Here is a 25099-nt window from a genome sequence, read left to right as displayed (position 1 = left end):
GTTTTCAGGAATGCATAACCAATGAAATGCTAGGATGAGCTTGTGGTAGAAAATAAAATGTTTCTATTTCTCATTTATTCACAATATTATTATTAATGTCAATGTTATTAGATCGGGTGGGTTTCCGTATAAGTGTAAATGCTTAGAGGAGAAAGCAGTGAAATATTGTTGCAAAATAATGACCAAAATTTAGTGACCTCTGCTCTGCTCATTTTCCTTTTGTCTTCACTAAGTTGGCTGATTTACCATTTATCCTTCAGATGCTTAATGGACTTAGAAGTTGTTCTTCAAGAACAGTTTACTAAAATTAAAAATATTATAGCAGATACTTTTCTTTTTTAAAAAACCCACACATTCCAGTTCTGAAAGTGGTGGTAGATGTTCTTTTCACTGTGTGTGGTCTCCAATAACAAATAAAAATGCACACTGTTCAATTTCATTTTTCTTAGTTTGTCTTTAGTCTATTTTCTCTCAATCTATTCTGTCTTTTCATCTTCAAGAATTTAAGCAGGAAGTGATGTTTTACCAGTTCAGGACAATTCATTAAAATATGTTTCTTTTTTTAAAAAAAAAAAATGTTATTGACTTCAGTTTAACATTTCAAAATAAACATTTTACATAATACCATATATTCAATGACTTCCCTCATTCCCCTTCCACGGTTCATTTTGTTTGTCTATTACACCTGCATATTTTAATATAACCATTTTAGTCAATTCGCCAATTGTACAACACTCAAATATTAATTAAACAGTAAGATTTATCTTAATGCTGCCAGCATTTTCAACTGTGTACAGTTGTTTTCCACATACTCAACAAAAGATTCCCACTCCTCTTTAAATACATGTTCTTCTTGCTCTCTTATTCTGTACATTAGACCTGCTAGTTCTGTATATTCTATCATCTTAAGTGGTCAGTCCTCCTTACAAGGGACCTTCCTCACTTTCCATTTTTGGGCTAACAAAACTAGAGCTACTATTGTTGCATACATAAATAAGTTTTTCTAACACTTGGGAACTTCTGACTGAACTAATCCTGACAAGAATGCCTCTGGGCTTTTTGGGGAAGTTATTTTAAACATTTTTTTCATCTCATCATAAATCATTTCCCAGTACTCTTTAACTTTTTTACACGCCCACCACAAAATATGTTTCAAACACTTTATAATGAGTTGAAGAAAATGTTAAAGATTCATTTTGTGAGAAAACCAAAAACTTTTCTTTTAGGTAGGTATAATGGGTGGGGATGTACCTATTGAACAGCGGGGGGGGGGGGGGGGATTGTTTATGTATGCTACCACAGCTGCTCAAATGATTTATGCCCAAAGATGGAAGGAATAAACAGTTCCGACTAAGGAAGATTGGCAACTAAAATTAATGGAATATGCAGAAATGGCAAAACTCACTGGAAGAATAAGAAATCAAGAAGACTTTTAAAAATAGAATGGGGAAAGTTTATTGATTATTTAAGGACATATTGTAAACAAATTAAAACATTAGCAGGATTGATATAAACATGTGCAGTAAAGAATAATTAAGGGGATAAAGGAAAATGTATAAATATATTTGAATTGGATATGCAGCAATAAAAAGATGTGAAATAAATAAACGCTGAAGGGATAGGAGGAAAGTCAAATTAAATTTGAAATAATTTTGTTCCTTTTGTCTAAAATGTTTGTAAAAATTTAAAATGAAAAAAATGTTTCAAACACACTTCAGCTCTCTTTAATCATAATTCTGTGGTTCCTGTGTGGGGTGCATATCCCAGAGGCCATAGGATTCATCAGATCCTCTCAGAGAGAGATGGGTCTGCCCTCTGAAACAGAGATCCAGTGTAAGATGCCTGCTATGTGAAGCTATAGAAAGGTCCACCACCAGTTCCCCTCTACTGTTGGAGGTCTGACTTTGGACAGGGTGGAGAGAACAAAGAGGATGCGTTCCAGAGCCATGCCTAGAGAAAGATTCATAGCTCTCCCTGGAATGGGGAGCATAGTATGACAGGCTGGAGATACTGTAGTTTACAGCCTTTCAGTGAAACTGGCTCTCAAAAAATTAAAAACCTAGACTGCAGAGCATCACACGCACACAACCTAATTTTTTGCTCTGCTAACATGAGTCCAGTGGCGGATAGGAAAAGGTAGTTTGCCTGCCATTCATTTTCCCTCCTCCTGCCATTTTTTGATTGCTCTGTTCTTAACAATTTTATCTTTACAGCAGTTCTCAAATGTTGTTGTTCTTTCATTCAAGTCCCTCCTTGTAAAGTTACTCCAGCTTCTGCCCCATTCCTGAGGCAGAAGCACTTCTAAGCGGATTACAAGAAACATTATACAGCATATAATGTTGTATTGTTACACTTATTATTATTTTTCTTTATCATTACATCTTGGAAGTCTAAGAGCTAGAAATACAAGAGGGGGGCGGGAAATACTTACTGGTACGAGGAGAGTATAATGGATACAGAATCCAGGTTCAGAAGGAAAATATTCATCAGAAACGAATCGTATTCTGATCTGGTTTCCTTTGGAAATCTGTTTTCCTGGAACAGTAGTGGAGCCGCACCACCGTCCTAAAATAGTGCCATCACTGGGCTCTTCAACTTCTACAAAGTCATATCTACAATGAAAAAATATACACTGTTCACTCGGTGATTTACTTTCTATAGAATCTTTATACAACAGAATTACATAAGAAGAAATACATAAGCTAACAATAAAACACACTACTCCATTTTCCTGGGAAAGTTGGATCTTATCTCACCAGAGTCATACAGAAGAAAAGAAGAGTTTGGATTTGATATCCCGCTTTATCACTACCCTAAGGAGTCTCAAAGTGGCCAACATTCTCCTTTCCCTTCCTCCCCCACAACAAACACTCTGTGAGGTGAGTGGGGCTGAGAGACTTCAAAGAAGTGTGACTGGCCCAAGGTCACCCAGCAGCTGCATGTGGAGGAGTGGAGACGCGAACCTGGTTCCCCAGATTACGAGACTATCGCTCTTAACCACTACACCACACTGGCTTTAATCACCATACAGACTGTAATCACCTCCATGCTTTATTACTGTGTGGTCCTAGCTACTGTGGGGTTCACTACTGAAAAGTGCCCATAAACTTGGAACTTGTACACATTTCTGCTGCCAAGTCGTTGGCTAGAGCTGCTTGGTTGGGTTAGAGCACATCAGCCCATTTGTTGTTGTTGTTGTTCTACATTAGCTACCTGCTTGTTTCAGGTTTCCATTAAAGGGCCTTAGATGGCTTGGGACACCTCATTGCGTCACCTCATGCCCTGCTTTCAACACTAGAAATCTTGCTACATGTGCATCCTCCAGATGTGCAATGCTGTCCACAGGATTTGTGCTCAACTGCTACACAGTTTTAGTACCAGATGAAATGCTGACACTTTTGGGTGACTCTGTTAAACTGAATTTGCTTCTGTCTTTAGTTTAGCCTTGTTTTTGTTATGGCTAGCATTATGGATATTTACCCTGTTATTTATTCTTGCTTTTTTGTTTTGTTTTTGCTTATGTTTGTAGTTTATCTTTTCCTCTGCTGATTGTAGCTTAGATTCTTTTAATTGATTTGTTCTTGGTTGTTTTAATATTTGTGTTTTGTAAACTGCCTTGAGTTATTTTTAAAAACTTAGTAAGCAAAGCTGTAATTTTGTTTTTAAACAATTCTGAATAAATCAAATGCAACTAAACTGAGGATTCCATTTTTGTGTTTTCTGTCTTCCAAAGAGAGGGAAAAGACTTGCAGAACAGTTCTCCTGTCCACTCGGATGGGGCTGGGAATAATATTAGATAAGACAAAGGAATTCTGCCACAGCATGTGGGGATGGTCGAGTAGATGCTTTGCATACTCAAAGTCCAAGGCTCAATTTACACAACTCCACCTGGAAAAGGATCTCAGGTAGTAGGACTGGAAATTCCTCCACCTGAATTAGAGTAGTTGACTACATAGACAATAGTCTGACTTGGTATAAAGCAGTTTCCTGTGTTCCTAGTTCCATTGCAATTAACGTGGAATGAAGAGCAATAGCAATCAGCAATTATTAGTTGTGCCTCACACCCTGCAATTTCAAGAGACTTGCCCTTCTCACCCTTTGCATTTTGCAAAGGATGCAATGTGGAGAAGGCACAAGAGCTGCGTCCCAGAGTTCTAGGAAGCAGAAATACTTAGTAAATCTTTTAAACTCCATTTTTTAAATAGTATTATTTTTGTTTTAATAAACGACACCAGTGTTTTCAAAATAGTGGTAGTTCTGAGGGCTAAAGAAGGTGGGGTACAATGACTTGAAAACACACCTTTGTTCCCTATATACATAGGACACAGTAGCTTTGGTCCTCACGTTTATTCCACAAATGGAATAGGGTTCACATTTGTGCCTTCTACATATGCCAAAAATCTACTCCTGAATATTGGAACATCCTTGGGAATCATTTTAGCTATGAAGAGGGGGTACAGCTGGTGGAAATCACCCCTACCCTTTATGTGAACAAAGGAGAACTCTGAATCCTAGCAAGTTAATGTAATATTTCTTCAAAGATTACAGATGTCTGGCAAAAGTTTTCTTTTGAAAATTGCAAGAAAATGAATGTATTGATTTGAAAATAGTGATTAACTAAAATATTGTAAATATAGATTAATGTTATGCCTGACAAATGTGCCTCTCAGTATACTATTAACACTATTAATTTCAACAATACAGATTACAGGACATAAAACATGAATAACTCAAATAAGAAAAGATAGCAAAGTATATTGTCAAGCAAAATGAAAGTTGAGAACTGTTAAATATGCAAAACTGGCTCACCAGCTAGTCTTTGCCTGACTTACAACACTACTGGCAAAAATAGTTTTTGATTATCCATGTAAATTATTGTTCTTTATTCATTGCAAATCTGCTTTTCAAAGTAGCATGTAGAGATCAAACACACATTGAATCAATAAAAGTCCAGGGAAATGGAAAAGTGATATGACAGAACACCTGACACACGAAGTGAAATGAACTATCACTGACAAGGGAACCCCACATGTCCCCAGGTGATCATTTCAGAGACTTTGTAATCCCTGTAATATACCCACTGGTATTGTATTGCACAGTCCAAATCAGCATTTAAAGGATTTACTAAACCTGCTTTATTGGCTAATCAAATGTGAGTTTCTCACAGCAACATGATACAGTACATGTATAACTAAGTGGCTTATAATGACTACTTCTCAGACTTATTCTCGGGAACTTACAAAGGATTTATTTTTCTTTCATATTTTACAAACAAGTCTGTTTTTTTAAATTATAAACACAGTGTTTTTTGTCATTAAGCACATTTATGCTTCTGGTTTTGCCTTAATAAAGCTCTAAAAAAGATACTGGGTCTACCCTGTCAAAAGTGCCTCCCAGAGTGTCCATCAGTTAAGAACAATGAAACCAAAGCATGCTAAGCAGCTGCTTTTGAACTCTTGATAGTTTTTCATCCTGGGGGTACACTACTATGAACTGCAGAATTTTGCAGGGGGAGGGATCATGTTTTTAATGGCCTAGTAAATTTGTAAATTTTGGGTTCCTTCAGTTTCTCATTTTCCCAAACTTAAGTTCAGTTCTCAATATTTCATCATGAGTTTGTGTGTGTGTGCGTATATTCCTCATGAAAGTAGTTCATCAGTATTTTAGTGCATTTTCCCCTAATTTACACATTTTAATATTTTAAATGCAACTGTTTTCTAATAAGTGCATGCTATTTTTGCCAATTATATGCACTTTAATGCATACTTTACCCTAACATATACCTTATAGTACATGTTACGTGGCAGGAGAACTACACTGCAAAATTCAGAGAAGTACAAAGTTTGAAGAATGGCTGTGTTTTGATTCTCATTGTTTTGGAAAGTGTGAATCAGGTAGATTTGTATTTAAATGCAAACCAAATCAGGTCTCTAACTCATTCCTACAGATGACCAAGCCATACAGCTGAATATTTCTATTTTAAACTCTGTGGTACATAAATTAAAGTGACTGTTGTGCTCTCTGTAACTAACAGTGAGAATGAAAATAAAATTAAAAGAAAAAAACTTTTACTTGTGGTAGCTGGCACCTCCAAAAATTAGGATACTACAAGTATCCATCGCACCCTTCCATCAGCTCCACCCATTCAAGCCTGATTGGTCCTCAAGACTCAAATGGAGGAGCAGACAAGGAATAATTCCTACAAAACCCACATTGCACAACCTTACTAAAACTCTGGTCCATATGTATGTCCTTAGTAACAACTGAAGGGCAAAAATCTCACAGTAAGGTTTTCAAGATTTTTGCCCTTCAATGTGGTTAGTGTGCTGCACACACTGAATGATATGATGTAAGACATGAACTGTCTATTTCACAAGAAAATGCATTTACAGTATTAAGTGGCACTTTGCCCATTCGCTAAATGTATTTTGACAGCCTGCCAACTGAATCAGATGTCCACCACAACTCTCCTTGTACTGCACATGCTGACTGAAATCTAAGCTGCTGTGAAAGATCATGAATCAGGTGAAATTGCAAAGGTGCTCAGGTGTTTACAGAAACCCTGTGATGCTGGTTAAAGCACAGCATAGAAGCTAGATATGACTGGTCAGAACAACAGACGTAGTCAAAAAATACATAGTAATCAAGAGACAGAGACTTGTCAATCAGCAGTAAGTGGTAAATTCTTTATTGCATTATCCTGTAGCTTATTTTATATAATGAAAATGTATAGTGAATGCAGGGTTGAGTGCATCAATAAATATATGTTATTGTCTAGTACATATTTCGGAAAGTTGTTTCTTTGTACGTTCACTATGCATTTAGACACAACACATTGTAGCCAAATTTTGAATGAATTTTCCTGAGTTCAAAGAGCAGGTTTTGTCTATGTTTGGATTTAATTTGATATCATTTTTAATCAAGATGGTGGACCGAACCTTTCAAAGCTGCACTGATTTTTTTGGTTTCTTAGAATTCCCAAACAATGTTAGGTATGAGGTTGCTAATATGTTATAGAATAATTTCAAGTTCATCACTTTATTTCCCCTTCTGCTAAGAGAGACAATATAAAGAGAGCTTCTTATATTGTATTTGTTGCTGCTGCCGAGGAATAGGTTTGCTTGACTGATCACCTGAGAAGAAACTATTTCTCCATAGCATGGAAATTATCAAAAATGCCTCAATGTCTCTCAAGAACCTTCCTCTGTCTCATAAAACTTAAATCAAATGATGAACCATTAAAAGTACTTTCCTAAGATATAAACTTTCCTCCAACCTTGAATTTTATTTATTTCATTTTTAAAAACATGGTTTTCATTTGTTAAATCTGTTGGGACAGACTGCTTACCTTGGCTTGCAGTTCAATACGCATTGTGTAACATTAACCTTCTATGAACTTAAAAAGAAGCTAATGGATATAAAACACAGGAACTCACATATAATAGAATTGTTTACATCCAAAGCTATGTTCAGATAGAACAGAAACTATATTTAGGTTCATCCCAGTTTAATAATTTGAAAACTCTGCCTCAAAGAACAGAGTTGGTGTAATAAAAGGCCATATAACTACTTCATCTAGGTTGCTGTTCCTGGCACACTTCACTAGGACTTCAATGGAATTTAGTTCTGAGTAGACATATTTAGCTAAAAAGACATTATGGTCCAACCTATACTTTGTGTAGGACTGTACTATCAGAACTGCCTTGTATATAGTAATATAGAAAGGCAGCATGAAAATTAAAAGTGAAATAAAATGAAATACAGAGCCAATCATTTAGCAGTTGTTGTTGGCATCTCTCTGTATCAAGAAATAATGGTGTGCACCTCTGGGGATGAAGTCAAACTGCTGCATTAGCAGCACCAAAGTAACTTCCCTGAAATGCAAGACTGGGCAGAGTGTATGGAGGTCCTGGGCTGCCCAGATGACAAGGCCTCGCTGATGTGGTCCAAACAGAGCATTACCTCTGGCACCAGCTTGGCTACAATAGTTGCCAAAAGGATGCATAGAAGGCACCACAGTTGCTTTGTTCCTCCCCAGTACTTTTAGTTCTGTGCAATGTAGCAACCAAACCAAGGTTTAGCCTAGCACATTGTTTGATCCAGGATTGCAGTTAAGCATTCACTTCCTTAACCATAAGCTGTAACCAAGCACAAAACATTAGCTACAACTTATGGTTAGTGAGGAACAAGCTTAACAACAAACCCATCATCCTTGACTAAGCTAGTTACAGTTGGTGGGAGTTGAGTTCAACCATAGATGGAGGGCCACAGGTTCCCCACTATTAAATTAAATGACACATGTCAGGTGGGTCTTCTTGCTAGTGACATCAATTATGGCAGTTAGAATCAGTTAGCTTCCTAACTCTACTATACACCAGTGATGTTTTAAAGGTAAGATATCCCAATTTACTATTAAAAATCAAATATTCAGATCTTTTAAAAACACCCTGCTTCATTATCTACAATCTCTGAGGACTTCATATCAGATTCATACTAATAAAATTTACCTTAATTAAATTCACTTTCACATAGTTCAAGTCTGGGTAATTTGCCTTAATATCTAATTTACTCAGTTCACGTAATTTGTTTCCTCTGTCTTTGTATAAATGAAATTAAAATGAAACCCAAACTAATTTAGCAGAAACTATTATGTTAGTCATTCATGCAAATAATCTGCCCTTCAGAATGTGATTCATTATCAACCAATCATAAGTATGTAAATACATTATGTAACACCAAATATGAACTCAAAATTCCACTTCATTTTGTCATCTCAAATTGAAATGTTTCAGCACATTCTCTATTCATATTAAAAGAGCTTGGTTTGCACCATTTCAATCTGCTAACTTACCAGTGAGTCTTTCACGGTCCAACAACTGTTAAATTATTGCACTCCCCCTCTCCTCTGGATCCACATGTTTTCTCAGAATTAAGTCCTACTGATTTCAAAGCAATTTACTTCCCAGTAAATATACTTAAAATTATAGCCTTAAGCAACTGTTTGACATTTCAGCTTTTTAAAAAAAAAAAAAAAAAAATCTGTGCAGTGTTAGTGTATTATTTGTTATTTCTGTCTAGTTGCCAAGTAGAGAATTGCCCTCAATACCAATGACACCATCATAATATCCTCCCCCCCCCCCCCGTTTTTAAAGTAGCCTTCCAGTTAGCCAGTCACCTGAGGCAAATAATTCCTTTTGAATGAGCATCCTTGGCAGACCCAGCAATCAAAGTGCACTGCAATAAACAGGAACAAGGAAGTAGGCAGGTATAAGGTAAATGTGATTTAGGGTTTGGGAAGCTTCAAGTTATGTCCTGCATTACTGCATTAAAAGGAAGATTAAATCTTAACAAGCCATGAGAGAGACCAACACCAGTACAAACAAGGAATGAAAGTGGGAAACTGAATGCTTGAGAGGATCAGGATTAAGTAAAATGAACAAACATGGATGATTTATACGAAGGCGAAGGGTAGGGAATCTGTGGCCCTCAAGGTATTGGATTCAAACTCCCATCATCCTCAGTCAACACTGCCTGGTTAGGAATTATGAGAGCAGCAGTCCAACAATATATGGAGGGCCACAGTTTCTTCATCCCCACCTATTTAAAGTTGAGGGATACTCATAAATACAATACAGTGGTACCTCTGGTTACATACTTAATTTGTTCTGGAGGTTCGTTCTTAACCTGAAACTGTTCTTAACCTGAAGCACCACTTTAGCTAATGGGGCCTCCCGCTGCCACCGCTACACAATTTCTGTTCTCATCCTGAAGCAAAGTTCTTAACCCGAGGTACTATTTCTGGGGTAGCGGAGTCTGTAACCTGAAGCGTCTGTAACCTGAAGCGTATGTAACCCGATGTACCACTGTACCAGATAGTGAGGATAGAATCGGCTCCAAATGACAAATTCCTTCACTCTATTACACCAAAGGCAAAAAGGTACTATCCATGAAAGCTTGGGGCAATAATGTCACCCTTATTCTGGGTTGCTAGTGTACAACACCTCTGTCTCTCATCTGGATTAAAGTTCAGCTTCTTTGCCCTCATCAGCTCCAAAACTGCCCAGACACCCATTCAGAAGAGAAGAAGAGTTTGGATGTGATATCCCGCTTTATCACTACCCGAAGGAGTCTCAAAGTGGCTAACATTCTCCTTTCCCTTCCTCCCCCACAACAAACACTCTGTGAGGTGAGTGGGGCTGAGAGGCTTCAGAGAAGTGTGACCGGCCCAAGGTCACCCAGCAGCTGCATGAGGAGGAGCGGAGATGTGAACCCGGTTCCCCAGATTACGAGTCTTAACCACTACACCACACTGGCTCTCAGGGAGCAGCCATCTAAAGGTATCCTGCCTCTCTATGGCTGTCTTTAATGGAAAGGAACTGCCACCCAGAAACCACAAATCTTACTTCCTTCAAATCCCTGAACCCCAGAAACTCTTTTGAACAACCACATATACCCAACTCCATTGTAACTAAGCCAAAGTCAGTTTAAAAAGTCACATATTTTTCTTCTGTTTACTGTAGTTTCCTTGTACGTATATGCTTTTAGACTGTATTCCCCTCAGAGCAAGAACACTGCACCATGTAAAACAACATGTCCCTTGCAAAGCACCAGGTACATAAACAGCAACATCCAACCACCACCACCAACATCTTGCTTTTACAGATGCAGAGACAACCTGAAGGACATGTTTGGAGTTTAGACATTCTAAATATTATTTTATTATGTGCATAAATTCATACAGACTCCTCTGTGAAATAAAATAAAAATGATTCGACAGCACCAAACCCTTACTCCATATTGAACAGATTTTCTATTTACACAATATTCTGCCCCCATGGCACGGTGTAGCATAGCAGCCTTAGAAAATATTTTAAAATCAAATAAACCTAGCTACTGTTATTTTCTTAGATTACTTAACCTGAGTTTAAGAGGAAAAATAACACAGAAGTCTAATATGCCACTGCATCTTCTTAGCTCCCTATGGTGTACTCTTGAACCCACAAGTACCAAAAATGACCACAAAATAAGCTGGCCTAAACATTCCATATATTAAATCAATATTTAATTAATCGTGCAATGGGGGTTAAGAGCATAAAAGGGCTCTGCTGAATCACATTGATAGTCAAATCCATCATCTTTCTGACATAGGCCAAGAACTTTCATGTCCAAAGTGAGAATTGTGCCTAGTCTTCTTCAATCTCATGCCTTCCAAATGTTTTGGATTATAATTTATCCCTGCTGTTGGCCATGCTACTTGGGGCTGATGGGAGTTGGGCCCAAAACATCCAGAAAGCACCAGGTTGGGGGGAAGGCTGTTACTGAAATCTGATGTTGAATATATCGTAATATTTGGTGCAAAATTTAACATTCCAGACTGGAACTTTTTTTATGACTAAACTAGTTCCTGGCTTTATGCCATGCAGACACATATTAAATAAACCTTTAAAAGACATTCATATGGGGGAAATTTCCAGTGCAAACAGGGGCCCTGAAAAGCAAACAACTCCACATTAACTTTTAGTTAAGGATATCTCCATGTTTCATTATGAAAGATTATCATTACTAGCATCCAAATTATTTTAGTCCTGCCCCAGTATAGTCACTATATTAAGAAGACAGCAATGATAGTTCTATGCAACTAGATAAGCAGTGCTGAATATTGGAAAAAAGAGAAGTGTTTGTAAGAAATGAAAAGTAAGGGGGGGACCTGGGAATGGGACAGGAAACAACTGTCTCTAGGACTAGGTGCCTGCTGTTTATGCTAATTAAACAGCAGAACAAACTTACTTCTAGAGGTAAATCTGCTATTGGTAGGATATTTATACTATAATGAAAATATAGTGCCCAATATATGCATAAATTGTGCCTAGAGCCCATACATAGGTAAAGGTAAAGGTACCCCTGCCCGTATGCCCATTCGTGTCCGACTCTAGAGTTGTGCGCCCACCTCACTTAAGAGGCCGGGGGCCAGCGCTGTCCGGAGACACTTCCGGGTCACGTGGCCAGCGTGACGAAGCTGCTGTGGCGAGCCAGCACCAGCGCAGCACACGGAAACGCCGTTTACCTTCCCGCTATAAAGCGGTACCTATTTATCTACTTGCACTTAAGAGTGCTTTCGAACTGCTAGGTGGGCAGGAGCTGGGACCGAATGATGGGAGTTCACCCCGCCGCGGGGATTCGAACCGCCGACCATACGATCGGCAAGTCCTAGGCGCTGAGGTTTTACCCCTAGAGCCCATACATAGTGTGCTTTTATTATGGCTCTTTCTAGGAAACTGCTTGCTTTTAACTCTTTTCTTCACCATTTATGAATTCACCTGAATTCTTGGTTACAGACCTACGTGTTCGGGTTTGCAGTGTACAACTAAAATACATAACCCAGAATAGAGTGTGGGTTTTTGTCCCTTTGCTGCACTCATGCTACTTTTAGTAACCAAGAAGGAAAATGCTCTATCAACATTAATTTTCCCCAGAATCCTCTTGACAGAAACAAGATCTGAGAGTGCACCAGTCATTTCAAAGGGAAAATAACCCTATTAAAAACAAAGTCAGCAAAAGTAACATGAAACAATTTTAGAAGCAATACAGTTTGGATTAGGTTCATTTAGCAAAATATTTTGATACTGAAAACTAGTTTACTTCATTTGAATGGGCTGTTCAACAGAGAACACCCGAGTGATGTGTTTTAAGAAATATAAAACATTATCCAAACCAGATCTGCAGATACAGATCCTGCAGATACTGTAAAAAAAAATAAAACACTAACAGTACAATCCTATTCATGTCTACTCAGAAGTACACTGCTTCCAAACCTACACAGTGAAGAGCAGGATACAATTTTAAAAAATAAGAAATAAGGGGGGGGGACGCTATTAAGTTCAGGTAAATAAGTACAGAACTGCAGCCTATCACAGTATAACCCTTGCTGACCTAGATGCTAACCTTACATTGGCTGTCAGAACAGTTGTTCAAATAAATAAGGCACAGCTGTGAGCAGCAAGCTTTTAAATATTGACAGTGACGTAAGCGGGTCACAAAAATGTTTCTCTAAAATTAACCTTTCTGAAAATGTAAGTGATCTTTTCTTTAAGTTTCAATTCTGTTTATAGACATTTTTAATTTTGCTTGTCTGTTTATGGATTGGGAAGTTGATTACGTTATGAAGACTGCATTACAAATCAGCACAAAATTGACTGGACTAAAAATTAACTAATGACAAAGGTTGGGGCCTGGATACTTAGGAAATATTTTCTGTCTCCTCCCCAGAACCCCATTAGGGCTCACCATCAAGAATCCCAAGAATCCCAATCTCCAATCTATCAGGGAGTGCCGAACTCACGGCCACCTGAGAGGTGATGGAACTGAGTTCCAGGGAGTTCCAGATGCAAAAAAGCCCTGCTCAGGGTTTCCAAACTTGAGTCTCCAGCTGTTTTTGGACTACAACCCCTATCTTCCCTAGCTAGCAGAACCAATGGTAGGGGATGATGGGAAAACAGCTGGAGATCCAAGTTTGGGAAACTGCATGATCTTCCACTTTTTATACGTATGTTACCACTTCAAACCTGGTACACAGCTTGCAAAGTATGAAACCTCTGTGTACAACTTGATTCATAGGACCTACCAAATAAATCTAACCCCGAAACTAAACATCTTCATCCAGAAGATTCTAAAAACATCAAAGGGACTCTTTTGAAATTTGAACACTGATTAGGTAAAGGTAAAAGATAAAGGACCCCTGGACAGTTAAATCCAGTCAAAGGTGACGATCGGGTGTGGCGTTCATGTTGCTTCAGGCTGAGGGAGCCGGCCTTTGCCCACAGACAGCTTTCCAAGTCATGTGGCCAACATGACTAAACCGTTTCTGGCACAACGGAACACCGTGATGGAAGCCAGAGCACATGGAAATGCCGTTTACCTTCCCACCACAGTGGTACCTAACCCTTTGCTGCAGATACTATACAAATCTAATCTTACTTTTATCTGCATATGACTAGGAGAATCATACAAGGGGGTGGGGGAGAACCACCACTTTGAAGCAGACACATGGTATTCTCCAAATCCCAGGATAGTTGGTCCCTAAATCTAATAAAATTTCTTGGTAGCTGCTGGTATAAAACATCAATCAAGACAGCATATGCTGTAAGTGGCTAATAAATGTTATAACCCTACATGGAGCACTGCCACATGAAAGCAGTTTTTGGCAGACTTCATATGGAGAATATAATACATGAAACAGCCCTTTTTCCATTTTAAAAATCCAGATAAAAATCAAAATTAAAGAATTAGAGCTGGATGGGTCTAGGAGACAATCAAACAGAGACCCATGACAGGATACATTGAGAAATACCTTCCTAACTTTTTGGGAATCTTCAAAGAAGTGAATTCCATAATCTCCTTGAGCATCTTATTGTATTACTAAACTACTATTGTAATCAGGACACATTCTTTAATCCTTAATATATGTCTACATCCTGCACTCTAAATATCATTGCTTTATTTTCTTTTATCCATGGATAAAGGCACTCACTCTCTGGAATCCTTTTCAGTAACTGAAAGCTGGCAGTATGCTAACACTTAATCTTTTCTTCAGGCAAAGAATATTCACCTTCATCACTCTTGGCTATGAGCATCTCCTATTATGACTTTTATACATTTTATCAGATGTGTAATTAGCTCTTCACCTACACACCTGGGACATACAGCAGTTGCCATAGATGAGATGTAGACAACGGAGCCCATAGTTGAAAAGGCTACCACAGCATATGGGTTTGATAGTTTTACTGGGATTATTTATTCACAGCAATGGAGAGTTGTATGTCTGGTAGGGATGTACAATTTCGATCAAGAAACCTGAATTTCCCAATCCAGAGGATTGGCTTTAGAAAAACAGAAGCACTTGGGATTCAACTAAACATGTACACACACACACACATTATGATATGCAATATATTGCCAGGTCAAAAATCATGAAACCAATATTACGATATGTACTTCAAACCAGTTTTGGATGATATATCAATATATCACCCAGCCCTAGTACTTGCACCGATGGAATGATTATAATAGTGTTGTGCTGAATATTCCTCCCTAGAAAAGCCAATCATGGATCTACTCCTTCAAAATACAGGAAACAAAAAAGTGTGCTAAGGGAGAAATCAGAGATTGCAGAAGCCTAACTTAACTTTCTCAAGAAGGGATTTGAGGAACTGAGGCAAATAATGATGACGAGTGACAAATTATAAAAAATAACAAATCACTGGGTCCAGATAGCACCCAAGAGTTCTTAAAGATAGTTGTCAAATTTGAACTTTCTGTACTTCTAAGGGCTGTTCCACATGAACTGTTTATTCTGCTTTCACCCTGATTTTCTTGCACAAAGCTAACATAGGGTTTTTACTGAAATTTCTCCTGATTTTTTTTTTATTTATTTTTTTACAGGGCAGTAGTATGACAACGAGAATTCATCCTGATTTGCTTGTGGTGCGTTTACATGTTTTCTGGTTATTCATCTGTTTCAATGCATTTCACTTTCACTTTCTAAACTGCCCAAAGTCATCTCCTCCTTTTTTATAATGGGTTTGTTGTGCTATGGTAACAGTGCTTGCATCCACTTTAATTGTTTAAATCTAAAGTTTTCGTATGTGCATGAATATTGACAGTCTGGAGATACATCCCCCCCCCCAAAAAAATTGCCCCTAAAATCAGTCTCCATATCTCAGGACTGGAAAGTACCGTATTTTTCGCTCTATAAGACACACCAGACCATAAGACGCACCTAGTTTTTGAAGAAGGAAAACAAGAAAAAAATATTCTGAATGTCAGAAGCCAGAACAGCAAGAGGGATCGCTGCGCAGTGAAAGCAGCAATCCCTCTTGCTGTTCTGGCTTCTGGGATAGCTGCGCAGGCTGCATTTGCTCCATAAGACGCACACACATTTCCCCTTACTTTTTAGGAGGGAAAAAGTGAGTCTTATAGAGCAAAAAAATACGGTAGCTAATGCAACACCATTTTTTTAATTAAAAAAACTGATCTAAGGGTGAGCCAGGAAATCCCAAGTTGGTTGGCTTAACATCTGTTCAGGGAAAATAATAGAATTCTGAAGCACGTAGAATAACCGGTCTTGTTGCAGCACAGCTAGGATGCCTCCTGCAAGGGTAAGTCTTATCTTACTAACCTATTAAAATTATTTGAGAGTATAAACAAGCATATATAGAGAGATTATCCAGTTGATATTGCATACTTAAGGGACATGGGTGGCGCTGTGGCCTAAACCACTGGGCCTAGGGATTGCCGATCAGAAGGTTGGCAGCTCGAATCCCCGCGACAGGGTGAGCTCCTGTTGCTCGGTCCCTGCGCCTGCCAACCTAGCAGTTCAAAAGCACATCAAGTGCAAGTAGATAAATGGGTACCGCTCCAGCGGGAAGGTAAACGGCATTTCCGTGCGCTGCTCTGGTTTGCCAGAAGCGGCTTAGTCATACTGGCCACATGACCTGGAAAAACTGTCTGCGGACAAACATTGGCTCCCTTGGCCAATTAAGCGAGATGAGCGCTGCAATCCCAGAGTCATTTGCGACTGAACTTAACTGTCAGGGGTCCTTTACCTTTACCTTTACTGAAGACTTTCAAAAAGCTTGATGACGTAGCTCACCAAAGGCTTTTCCTTTACAGCCATTTTTCTTCTTTCAAGTAACAGAGAGGAGGTGCAAATATGACTTCATTGTTCAGTAACGACGAATGCCTCCTAACAAATTGTTAAGAGGGTTGTTTTTTTTGGGGGGGGGGGAGTAGGCTATATGCCTTGGCCTCTTCTAATTCCTGAATTCCCACAGATTTGATTCCTGCAATAGCCAGACTAGCTTCCTGGTTAGGTATGGGTTGTTAAGTGGGTCTGTGCCACAGTGGGCCCACCTTCCTCAACCACCTGGTACTTAGAAAGCCAAAGCCAGAGCTGAGTTGTGTGAGCTATAAGGTGAGCTGGCAGGCAGCAGGCTATGCAGCTGGGAGACAGAACCATGCCTGATTCCTGTTTGAAGGCTGGGCTATGGGAGAAGCAAGACCCACTTGCGGTGTTAATGCTGTGAATCCCTCCGCTGTAGGCTCAGGTTGTAAATATGTGTAAATAAACTATATATCATAAAGATACCACAGTCTCCACTGCATCTGATTCCAAATGAAACACATACCCTATGTAAGTGCCTGGAACCCCTGGTGTCTCGCACCACTCAGAGGTTGAGATGGCTTATACTTAGCAAAACACCAAGTAGACTCCAGTTACCTCATCCTTCCTTATTCCTGCTTGTGGTGCAACCGTAAGAGAGATAACTTAAGAGGGACTCCAGAAAGCTGTGTCTCACAAGCATGTAAAAGATGCCACACCCTGGAAAATAGGTGGGAAATAATAGATAGGGGTTACTAACTTTGCTCAATCAACAAGAAGAGAGTACTCTGGCTTTCCAATTTAAGATCTTGTTAAGATTCTCAGATATACACTGATGTATTCAGCATGAAAGGCTTAGCTCATATGTTTTTTATAATCCTTTGCTACAGTGAGCCCTCAGATATCCCAATGTTTAGTCTATTTATTATGTTTATCATAACTCACAACTTCATAGTACTCATTCAATGAACTCCATAGCTAAGCAAATAACTTTCCACTGTGTAAGTACATACTTCAAAGGAAAGTAACGTAGTTGCTATTGTTTCTGTCTGAAATATTTGTGTCACTATTCAAGGATGAGAAGCAGCTCCAGAAGCACTCTTGATCCATTTTATAAACCAATTATTAAAATGAATTGGTAATAAGGTGACGTAATTTCTAAAATGACCATTTCATGACTGCCAGAAACAGGAATAAATGGCTCTCCCTTTCCCAACGACAGGTTATTCAGAATGCTCAATGCAAATATTTTTCCTGCAGCTCTTTTCCATCATCTGAATTTTCTACATTAGTGCTTTCTAATTTCCTTTATGCTGCAATTTCTCATTTTTTTAAAGTCAAGACTCTCTACACATCTTAGACCCCATTATTATATAGCTCTGGTAGCTGCAATGGCATCCTCTGCTGGGCAAACAGGCAAAACCATCAGACAACATGCACTATTATTGCAACGGCCAGTGCAGTAGTGCTGAATGCAACATTGCACAAGCAAAATAAGCATAAGGCACAGAGCATTTGAGCCACTGGTCTACTCCAATACTACTCTTAGCTGCTAGCCATTCACATGACCTCCTGACATTGAACTTATTCCTTGTGCTCAGTGATTTTTTTTCAGCGGGTACTCAAGGGTATGCAGTACTGGCACCTCTTTTTTGTTGTTAAAAAGTGTGGTACGTACTGTAACAACTTCATGGTGAATACCGGCACCTATTTTTATAGTGGAAAAAAGCACTGCTTGTACTATTGTTAAACAAGCTAAACTCTCTCTCTCTCTCTTTTTACTGGTAGAAAAACCTTTATAAGCCAGTCCACCTGCATCATTTTCTATCAGCCATCTTCTCCTATATATTGATTCGGTTACCCAATGATTCTAACATATTTCTTTCGCTGAGGTTATCTTTTCCAGGTATCACTTGTTTTCAGTGGAACACACAAATCAATAATCAATTCCAAACTATATCATGTTTTTCTTGTCAATTATCCAAATATCTTGTACTTTTAATTGCATTCAGTCTCATTTTCCTCACATGGAGAGTTACGGAAAAAGAAAACTGAAGACAGTGAATACTGCGATGAATGAGTTTCAGGCATGCTCCTGGAACTAGAAGGGGAAAATTCAAGCCTACAAAAAGAATGTGATGATTACAGTGACTACAATATGACTGATTTTATATTGTGATTCTATAAAGTGACCAACGTAATCTATGGGAGAGGTTTATCAGCATTTTAAATTTTAAAAAGGGAAAAAAACTTAATAAAATGGAATCTTCCATACTGTACAGACATCAAAGATATTATTGTGGATACTGATGTCATTCACTGGACCAATCTTCCAACTTTGGTTTTATTACATGTCTTTACAAAAATTGGCTAAGGACCACAAAACACTCTTTGAAGTAGCATCAAAGAGGGGAATTTTCCTAGACTCAAAGTCTGAAATAATTTCCTTGACTCTCATGTGCTCTGTGTCTTACTGAATGTGGCTCAGTGGGAAGAAAGAAGTGCTGTGCACCTGCTTCAAGCCCATCTTGACTCATGGTGACAAGTGATCAAGAACCTATACAATTTTTATATTAACCAAGAACTTTCATTCACAGTTGATAGGAATATATTTTCACTAAATTCCAAGAAGCATATGGGAATGCTGCCTTGGGCAGCCAACGGGGACCCCCAGGTTGAAATGTCCACTCAAACAAGAGGCTCACTGTGTGATCTTGGGCTCGTCAACAGAGTTTAATTAGGATTGTTGTGAAGATAAAGAGCACTTTGAACTCATTAGAGTAAATGTGGACTATAAATGTAAATAAAATGAATAAACCACTTCTGATCTATCAAGGGCATCTATATTTGTCCTTTTTTCAGTTTTTCCATTCCTTTTCTGGCCTACCCTATTATGAGAACACACTTTTGCAATTTGATTGGGAAAGGAAGCATTAATGACCACTTTTTCCACTCTAGCTAACTAATGAATGATACAGAAATGAAGTGGAGCAAGAAGACCATTTTGCAGAATTTTCACTTGATATTCTGTACCATCTGTGTTTGTGGCCACCACATTATGTCCCATCAACTCACAAGCAATGCCTCCAGAACAAAATCGAGGTCTGTAGCATAGCAGTGAATGCAAAATGGCAGTTAGACTGCTAACCCAGTTGCTATTACTGTCACTTGCAGCAGAAGCACAACAGAAAAAGAAGACACTTAAATAAAAAAGAAAGAACACTTCTAAGGAAGAAAGAAAGAAAAAACAGTGGGCCCCATTCACAAGAAACCGTTGAATTACACCCCTCTCCCCCAAAATTAAGTGAAATGGTCCTCCCAATTTTTCTGTGCAGTATTAGGGTGGAGATTTTGTGCACAGGTGTCCTTTGAGATGAATTCATGATATGTACTACCAATGTCCCATATTAAATGGATTTTGAATTATGCCAGATCTATATAAGTGCAGCCCATAACTCCAGCTGCAAACTGTCAAATTATTCATAAGGTGCTTTCCCTATGAAACAGATGCCTCTCACAAGGGGCCTCAGTACCCTCTGTTTTTATACTTATGCACATTGTAAATATGAGCAGTGACTGACTTTCGGGGTGGAGAATTAAAGGTGTAATCAGATTACTATTATTTTTAAGCTTTTCCCCCATTACATTAGGCATGCAGAGTCTTAGATTGCAGTGCATTTGTACAGCGTATTTCAGTCCTAACCACTGGTTTACTCATTTAAACCTAAGACAGTGTGTGTGAAAGAAAGAAAACACTAACCCATATTTATCTGCATCCTTTTCTGTTTAAATGATTCAGGTACAATATGCACAAATCCATTAAAGGTGGTGCATGATTTAGTAACCTTGATATAAATGGAATTGATATGTATATAATTCTTTTTGAATTGCACCCAGTTGCAAGTCTCTTTCATATATAAGCTGTGGATATTTCATCAAAGGGCATTTAGCAATTTATAGATTTACTTATAAGCAGGTGTGTAAACAATACAGGAGAACCCATTTTCTCGCATCAGAGATAATCTGAAAATATGGATGATGTGAATTCATTGTGTCTGTAGCACACAGTCATTTGAATTATATATCAGTCACTCTTCCAGTTATCTAAATTTTTAACTATTCAGAGGTTTTATGTACCTACTGTGTAATGTGATGCACTACAGAACTTTTTCAAAGGTGTTAATCATTTCCTCAGCAATAATTTAATTTTAATGATACACAGCTATCTGAAATAACACTGATGAGTAATCTCATTAAACCAGTAGGTCTGCTGAATAATCAGGTTATTCCCCAAAGTACTTAACAACATATTTAACTCTTTGACTTCACACGTTCTGCAAGAAAGGATAATTGTATACGTAAGCAATTTTAACCCCACTGTGAAGGTTATATCAGTGCTCTGTAGAATCGAAAGTTACCCACAAATACCAACAGATATTATTGTGTTGGGTTTTTTTAAAAAAAATATGGCCCTGGGTTTATATACATGAAGGTTTGTAGACGCTATGCAGGGTGCAGAGGTCTAATTAAAAATTTGAAATGGCAGACCATTGTTGAGGGCAAAGTTTGTAGTACGCCATCCATCACCACTTCTAATAGGCTTATATGAACTCAGCAATAGTAACTTACTTGCATATGTCATCTTCTGGGTCCTCAAGCCCAAACCTTTCATCAAAAGTGAGCTGTATCAACACATTCTCCTCAACTGCTACTAATCGCCACACCAGTACTGTGTTACGGGGATAAGTATATGGGAACTTTGGGCTGTGAATACTTCCATTAGCAGACACTGTAATAATCTTCTCATGTTGTGGTTCTTGTACTCCTATAACAAAAAGAAATACACAAAAAATAGAAGCATCAATGATTTGTAAAATGAAGAATACACTGAACAAGATGATCCAGAAAACTACTTTAGATGCACTTAATGGGATTTTGAATTTTTCTTTTCACTTGTAGACACCAAACCATATCAATTTCCCACTTTCAAAATAGGTTTAAGATGCTGCTTGAGAATTAAGTCCAAATTTCTCCTGGATGCTCAGAACAAGTCCCACTGTTTTTAGAATTAAAGATGGCATTACCACGTATAAAATAGACAGAAATAGAAAACTTCTCCCTTTGTTTCTTAAAAGATGGGGATATATTACCGAAAACATAAATGCAAATACTAATATTTACATGGTAAAGAAACTATAATATTCAGATAACAGTGCTGATCATCAAATAAATTATGTTTTCTGTCTCTACTCAGTTAATTTAGTAGTACGAAGAAATTCTAAGCAATTTAGGTTTTTTGGGTTATTTGAGAGAACATTTGTTTCCATGTCAACCTGCTGTTCTGTTCCATGGAGATGCCCACCACTACAGATGGGTGATGGCCAAAGCAGCAAGGAGGTCAACAGTCCTAAGGATCCAGGCAGTCAGGGTGGTGAGGCAAAGCAGGATCAGCACTTTGGAGAGAGACCAAGGTAAGGGTTTCAGGACCACGGTTAGTGATCTTGCAGCTGAGACAGAACATGCAAGTTGTCTCAGTGGTGTCTCAGTGGTATCCTTTCTTATCACAGCTCTACATGGGACAGATTAGGGAATGGATCCATCTCCAGCTGCCTTAATTGTTGGACTTTGCACCTGAGGATTCCTGGTCTGTGGCCATGATACTGCAGCTATTTTAATTTCCTATGTATGGCCTACACAGCAAGACACAGTAATGTTAGGGTTCCTTAGGATATGAAATCAGGATCAGATGACATAGCTTCTTCCTGGCCAACAAGATATATCAGAATGGGATTGTTACATCTGAGCTGATCCAGTGATACTTGGTGTCAGGAACAGTAATTATTTGTTTCAGTGGTTATTGGTATCAGGAATAGTCAATTTAAGAATTCTTAACTCTGGCATTTAGTTATAACATTGTCAACCTCCAATCTCTAATCACAGCACTCTCTCAAAAAGGGTTATCATACTCTCACTTGACAATATCAGAATGCAGAGTTTTACTTACCTTTCATTATTTTATTCTTTTAGTTAACATGAAGCATAAAATTACAATGAGAGAAATAAAAAGCAACATCTCTACTGCTTCATATATCTGCCTCAGCTGACATAACATGTCAGCATATTTATGTTACTTGGTTACAGATAATCTATAACAAAAAGGCAGTCATTCCTAGGTCAGAAATCCAAGGAGCTACTTTACCTCTTGGTCAGAAAAATGCAGCATCAAATTCATCTTTTGCCAGCTCAATGATTGAACAGTCTTACAATAGCTTTGATGGCATACTTATGGCTGTGAATTAGCCCCAGGCCACAACTTGATCCAGGATGATAGAATAATAGGTCAGGCTTGTCATCACAGGTAATACACATCTGGGTGTTTTGAAACCATCTGGGGTTATCAGAAATAATTGTGAGGAGTGTAGCCTGACCATTAGAACTTGTATGGCACAGAACACATTTACAGAGGATTATATGCAACTTAAGTATATTAGTAATGCTAAAACCTTAAAGTGAAACTCAGGAAAACTAATAAAGCTAAACTTGTTTCTGTATTAAGTACTAATTTAGTATTAATTTTTCCAGAAATGAAACATTAATTGAGAAAAGGCATATAGGATTTGTTGACCCCTGCACAAACTACCTGCAATATTTCTTGAAACACATCATACGAAAATTGTCTGATGCAAATTAAGAATGCTGCTGAGTTTTGTAATTCCTTGTTCAGAATACAGACTTGGTAACTAATGCAATGAAAAGATATTAAGCCTCTAAGTGGACTCCAATACAAGAATTATTTCTCCCACCTTGTAGCTGCTTTGCAGCAACTCCTGTGATAATGTGTGCAAGGAAAGAGGAAAAACTCCTCTGCGTACACCAAGTACCCTGGAAAAGCTACATTTCCTAGACCTTCTGGTGCCAGGAATGTTTTCTTACAGGATTCCAGGTGCCAGGAAGAAGGAAAGAGGGAGACATACACACATGAACACCTCCCTCTTGTATGAACAACCATCACCAGTTAAAGATAATATAGGGGCTCATCAACTATAAAACCAATTTACAAGTCTCAATGAAAATGAGAACTTCTTCCTAAGCATTCTCTGCTTTTAGTTGTAATTATTCATGTCAATCTCAACTAATCCTGGGGCAGTTCACCTGTCACTATTGCATATATATCCTTGGTTAACCTAAGTAGTATCAAGGTCCTGTTCATACAGGCATGCCATCAAATGGTGATGAATTTACATCCACATGTGAAGGAGCCTTTAGAAAGAAAGCTCAGTGAGCAGCAATTCATTGTGTTGAGTAAGCCAACACAAGGTTTCCCTTTAAGATACGCTGGTATAATTACAACTAGGGCAAAATGTGGGGGCCACAGAGGTTATGGGAGTTATAGACAAAACACATACATGTTCCATTTTAACAGAATTTCACTGGTTGCCAGTTTTCTGTGCCCATTGAAGATCCTTACATTGATGCTTAGAGCTCTGGTACCAACCTCCCCCATGCCTTAAGGTCTGTGGAGAAGCCCAACTAAGCGTCCTTGAGTAGGATGAAAAGTATAGGTGCCCTTTTTAGTGGTGGTTCTAGTTCTATGTAATGTTCTCCCTACTGTGGTGTACCTAGCCACATCATTGTTTTGTTTTGTTTTGGCACCAGGTGAAGATTCATGTCTTCCAGCAGGCTGCTGGAAGAAGGAAACTGTGACTGAGTAATTTATGGATAGTTTGATGCTGCTGCTTTTATTATGAGCTGTACTAAAATGTTTTTGTTTTGTTTTTTAAGTTCTTGTGTTCTGCCCTTTGCTGTTTATTATGTTGTAATCCAACTTTGTGGTCTTTTGGTGAAGGGGGCATATAAGTTCTTAATAAATAAATAGAAATTAAATAAATAAATAAGAGATCATATTTGCATGTGTGATCCAACCTCAGTTTCACTGAAGTAGTGTGGATATATGAAAAAGAAAATAAACCACTAAGGCCCCTGTGGAAATAAATTACTTCAGGATTGTAGCGCAAGGCTGGTATTAAGTGTGTTGTTCAGCATGTCATCATCAATTCCATTAGGAACAAGTCTGAGACACAGGTAAACACAAATCCATCAAGAGTTTTCCAGAATGCTCATATAATCTGTTATTCTATTGCAATTGGAGCCAGTATTTAATGTGGAAATATTAGCTTAAATATCTTCTGAAGAAATGTTTGACAAATTTGACAGGTACAAAGCAAATGAGGTACCTAAATTAAGAATCTGCTCCTTGTACTCTGTTTTTGCTTCATAGGCAATATTATTTTAGTTGTTTAGCTTAAGGCCATCTGTGTGCATGCTGAGAAAACCGATTCTTTAGGTAGAAAACACTTCTCAACCTGAAAGCAGCACAAAAAATTAGGGTTGCCATATGTCCTCTTTTTCCAGGACACATCCTCTTTTTCATGGGTATGTAAA

The 25099-nt window shown here is 38.2% G+C and overlaps 1 protein-coding gene and 1 long non-coding RNA gene across 3 annotated transcripts in view; one reads left to right on the top strand and one right to left on the bottom strand.

Moving 5' to 3' along the window:
• The window catches only part of PDGFC (platelet derived growth factor C), a 106682-nt gene that overhangs the window by 23453 nt on the left and 58130 nt on the right, over nt 1-25099 (bottom strand). Inside the window, exons 2-3 of the mRNA XM_081021415.1 lie at nt 21287-21482; nt 2432-2612 (exon numbers count right to left, since the gene is read on the bottom strand). Of these exons, the coding sequence (XP_080877541.1) occupies nt 2432-2612; nt 21287-21482 (377 nt within the window). The remainder of the gene's footprint in view (nt 1-2431; nt 2613-21286; nt 21483-25099) is intronic.
• On the top strand, nt 8205-24502 carry LOC308485549. 2 transcript variants are annotated; one of them, XR_013990601.1, is made up of 3 exons: nt 8205-8391; nt 21912-22128; nt 24314-24502. It is a non-coding gene; the product is annotated as an uncharacterized lncRNA (long non-coding RNA). The 2 variants fall into 2 exon arrangements; XR_013990602.1 differs by lacking the exon at nt 24314-24502 and adding an exon at nt 23240-24306.

Source organism: Podarcis pityusensis (assembly GCF_964106645.2).
Source record: "Podarcis pityusensis genome assembly, chromosome: 9".
NCBI classification, from domain to species: Eukaryota; Metazoa; Chordata; class Lepidosauria; order Squamata; family Lacertidae; genus Podarcis; species Podarcis pityusensis.
Note: the sequence above shows the minus strand (reverse complement) of the source record. Positions and strands in the feature narration are given on the sequence as shown.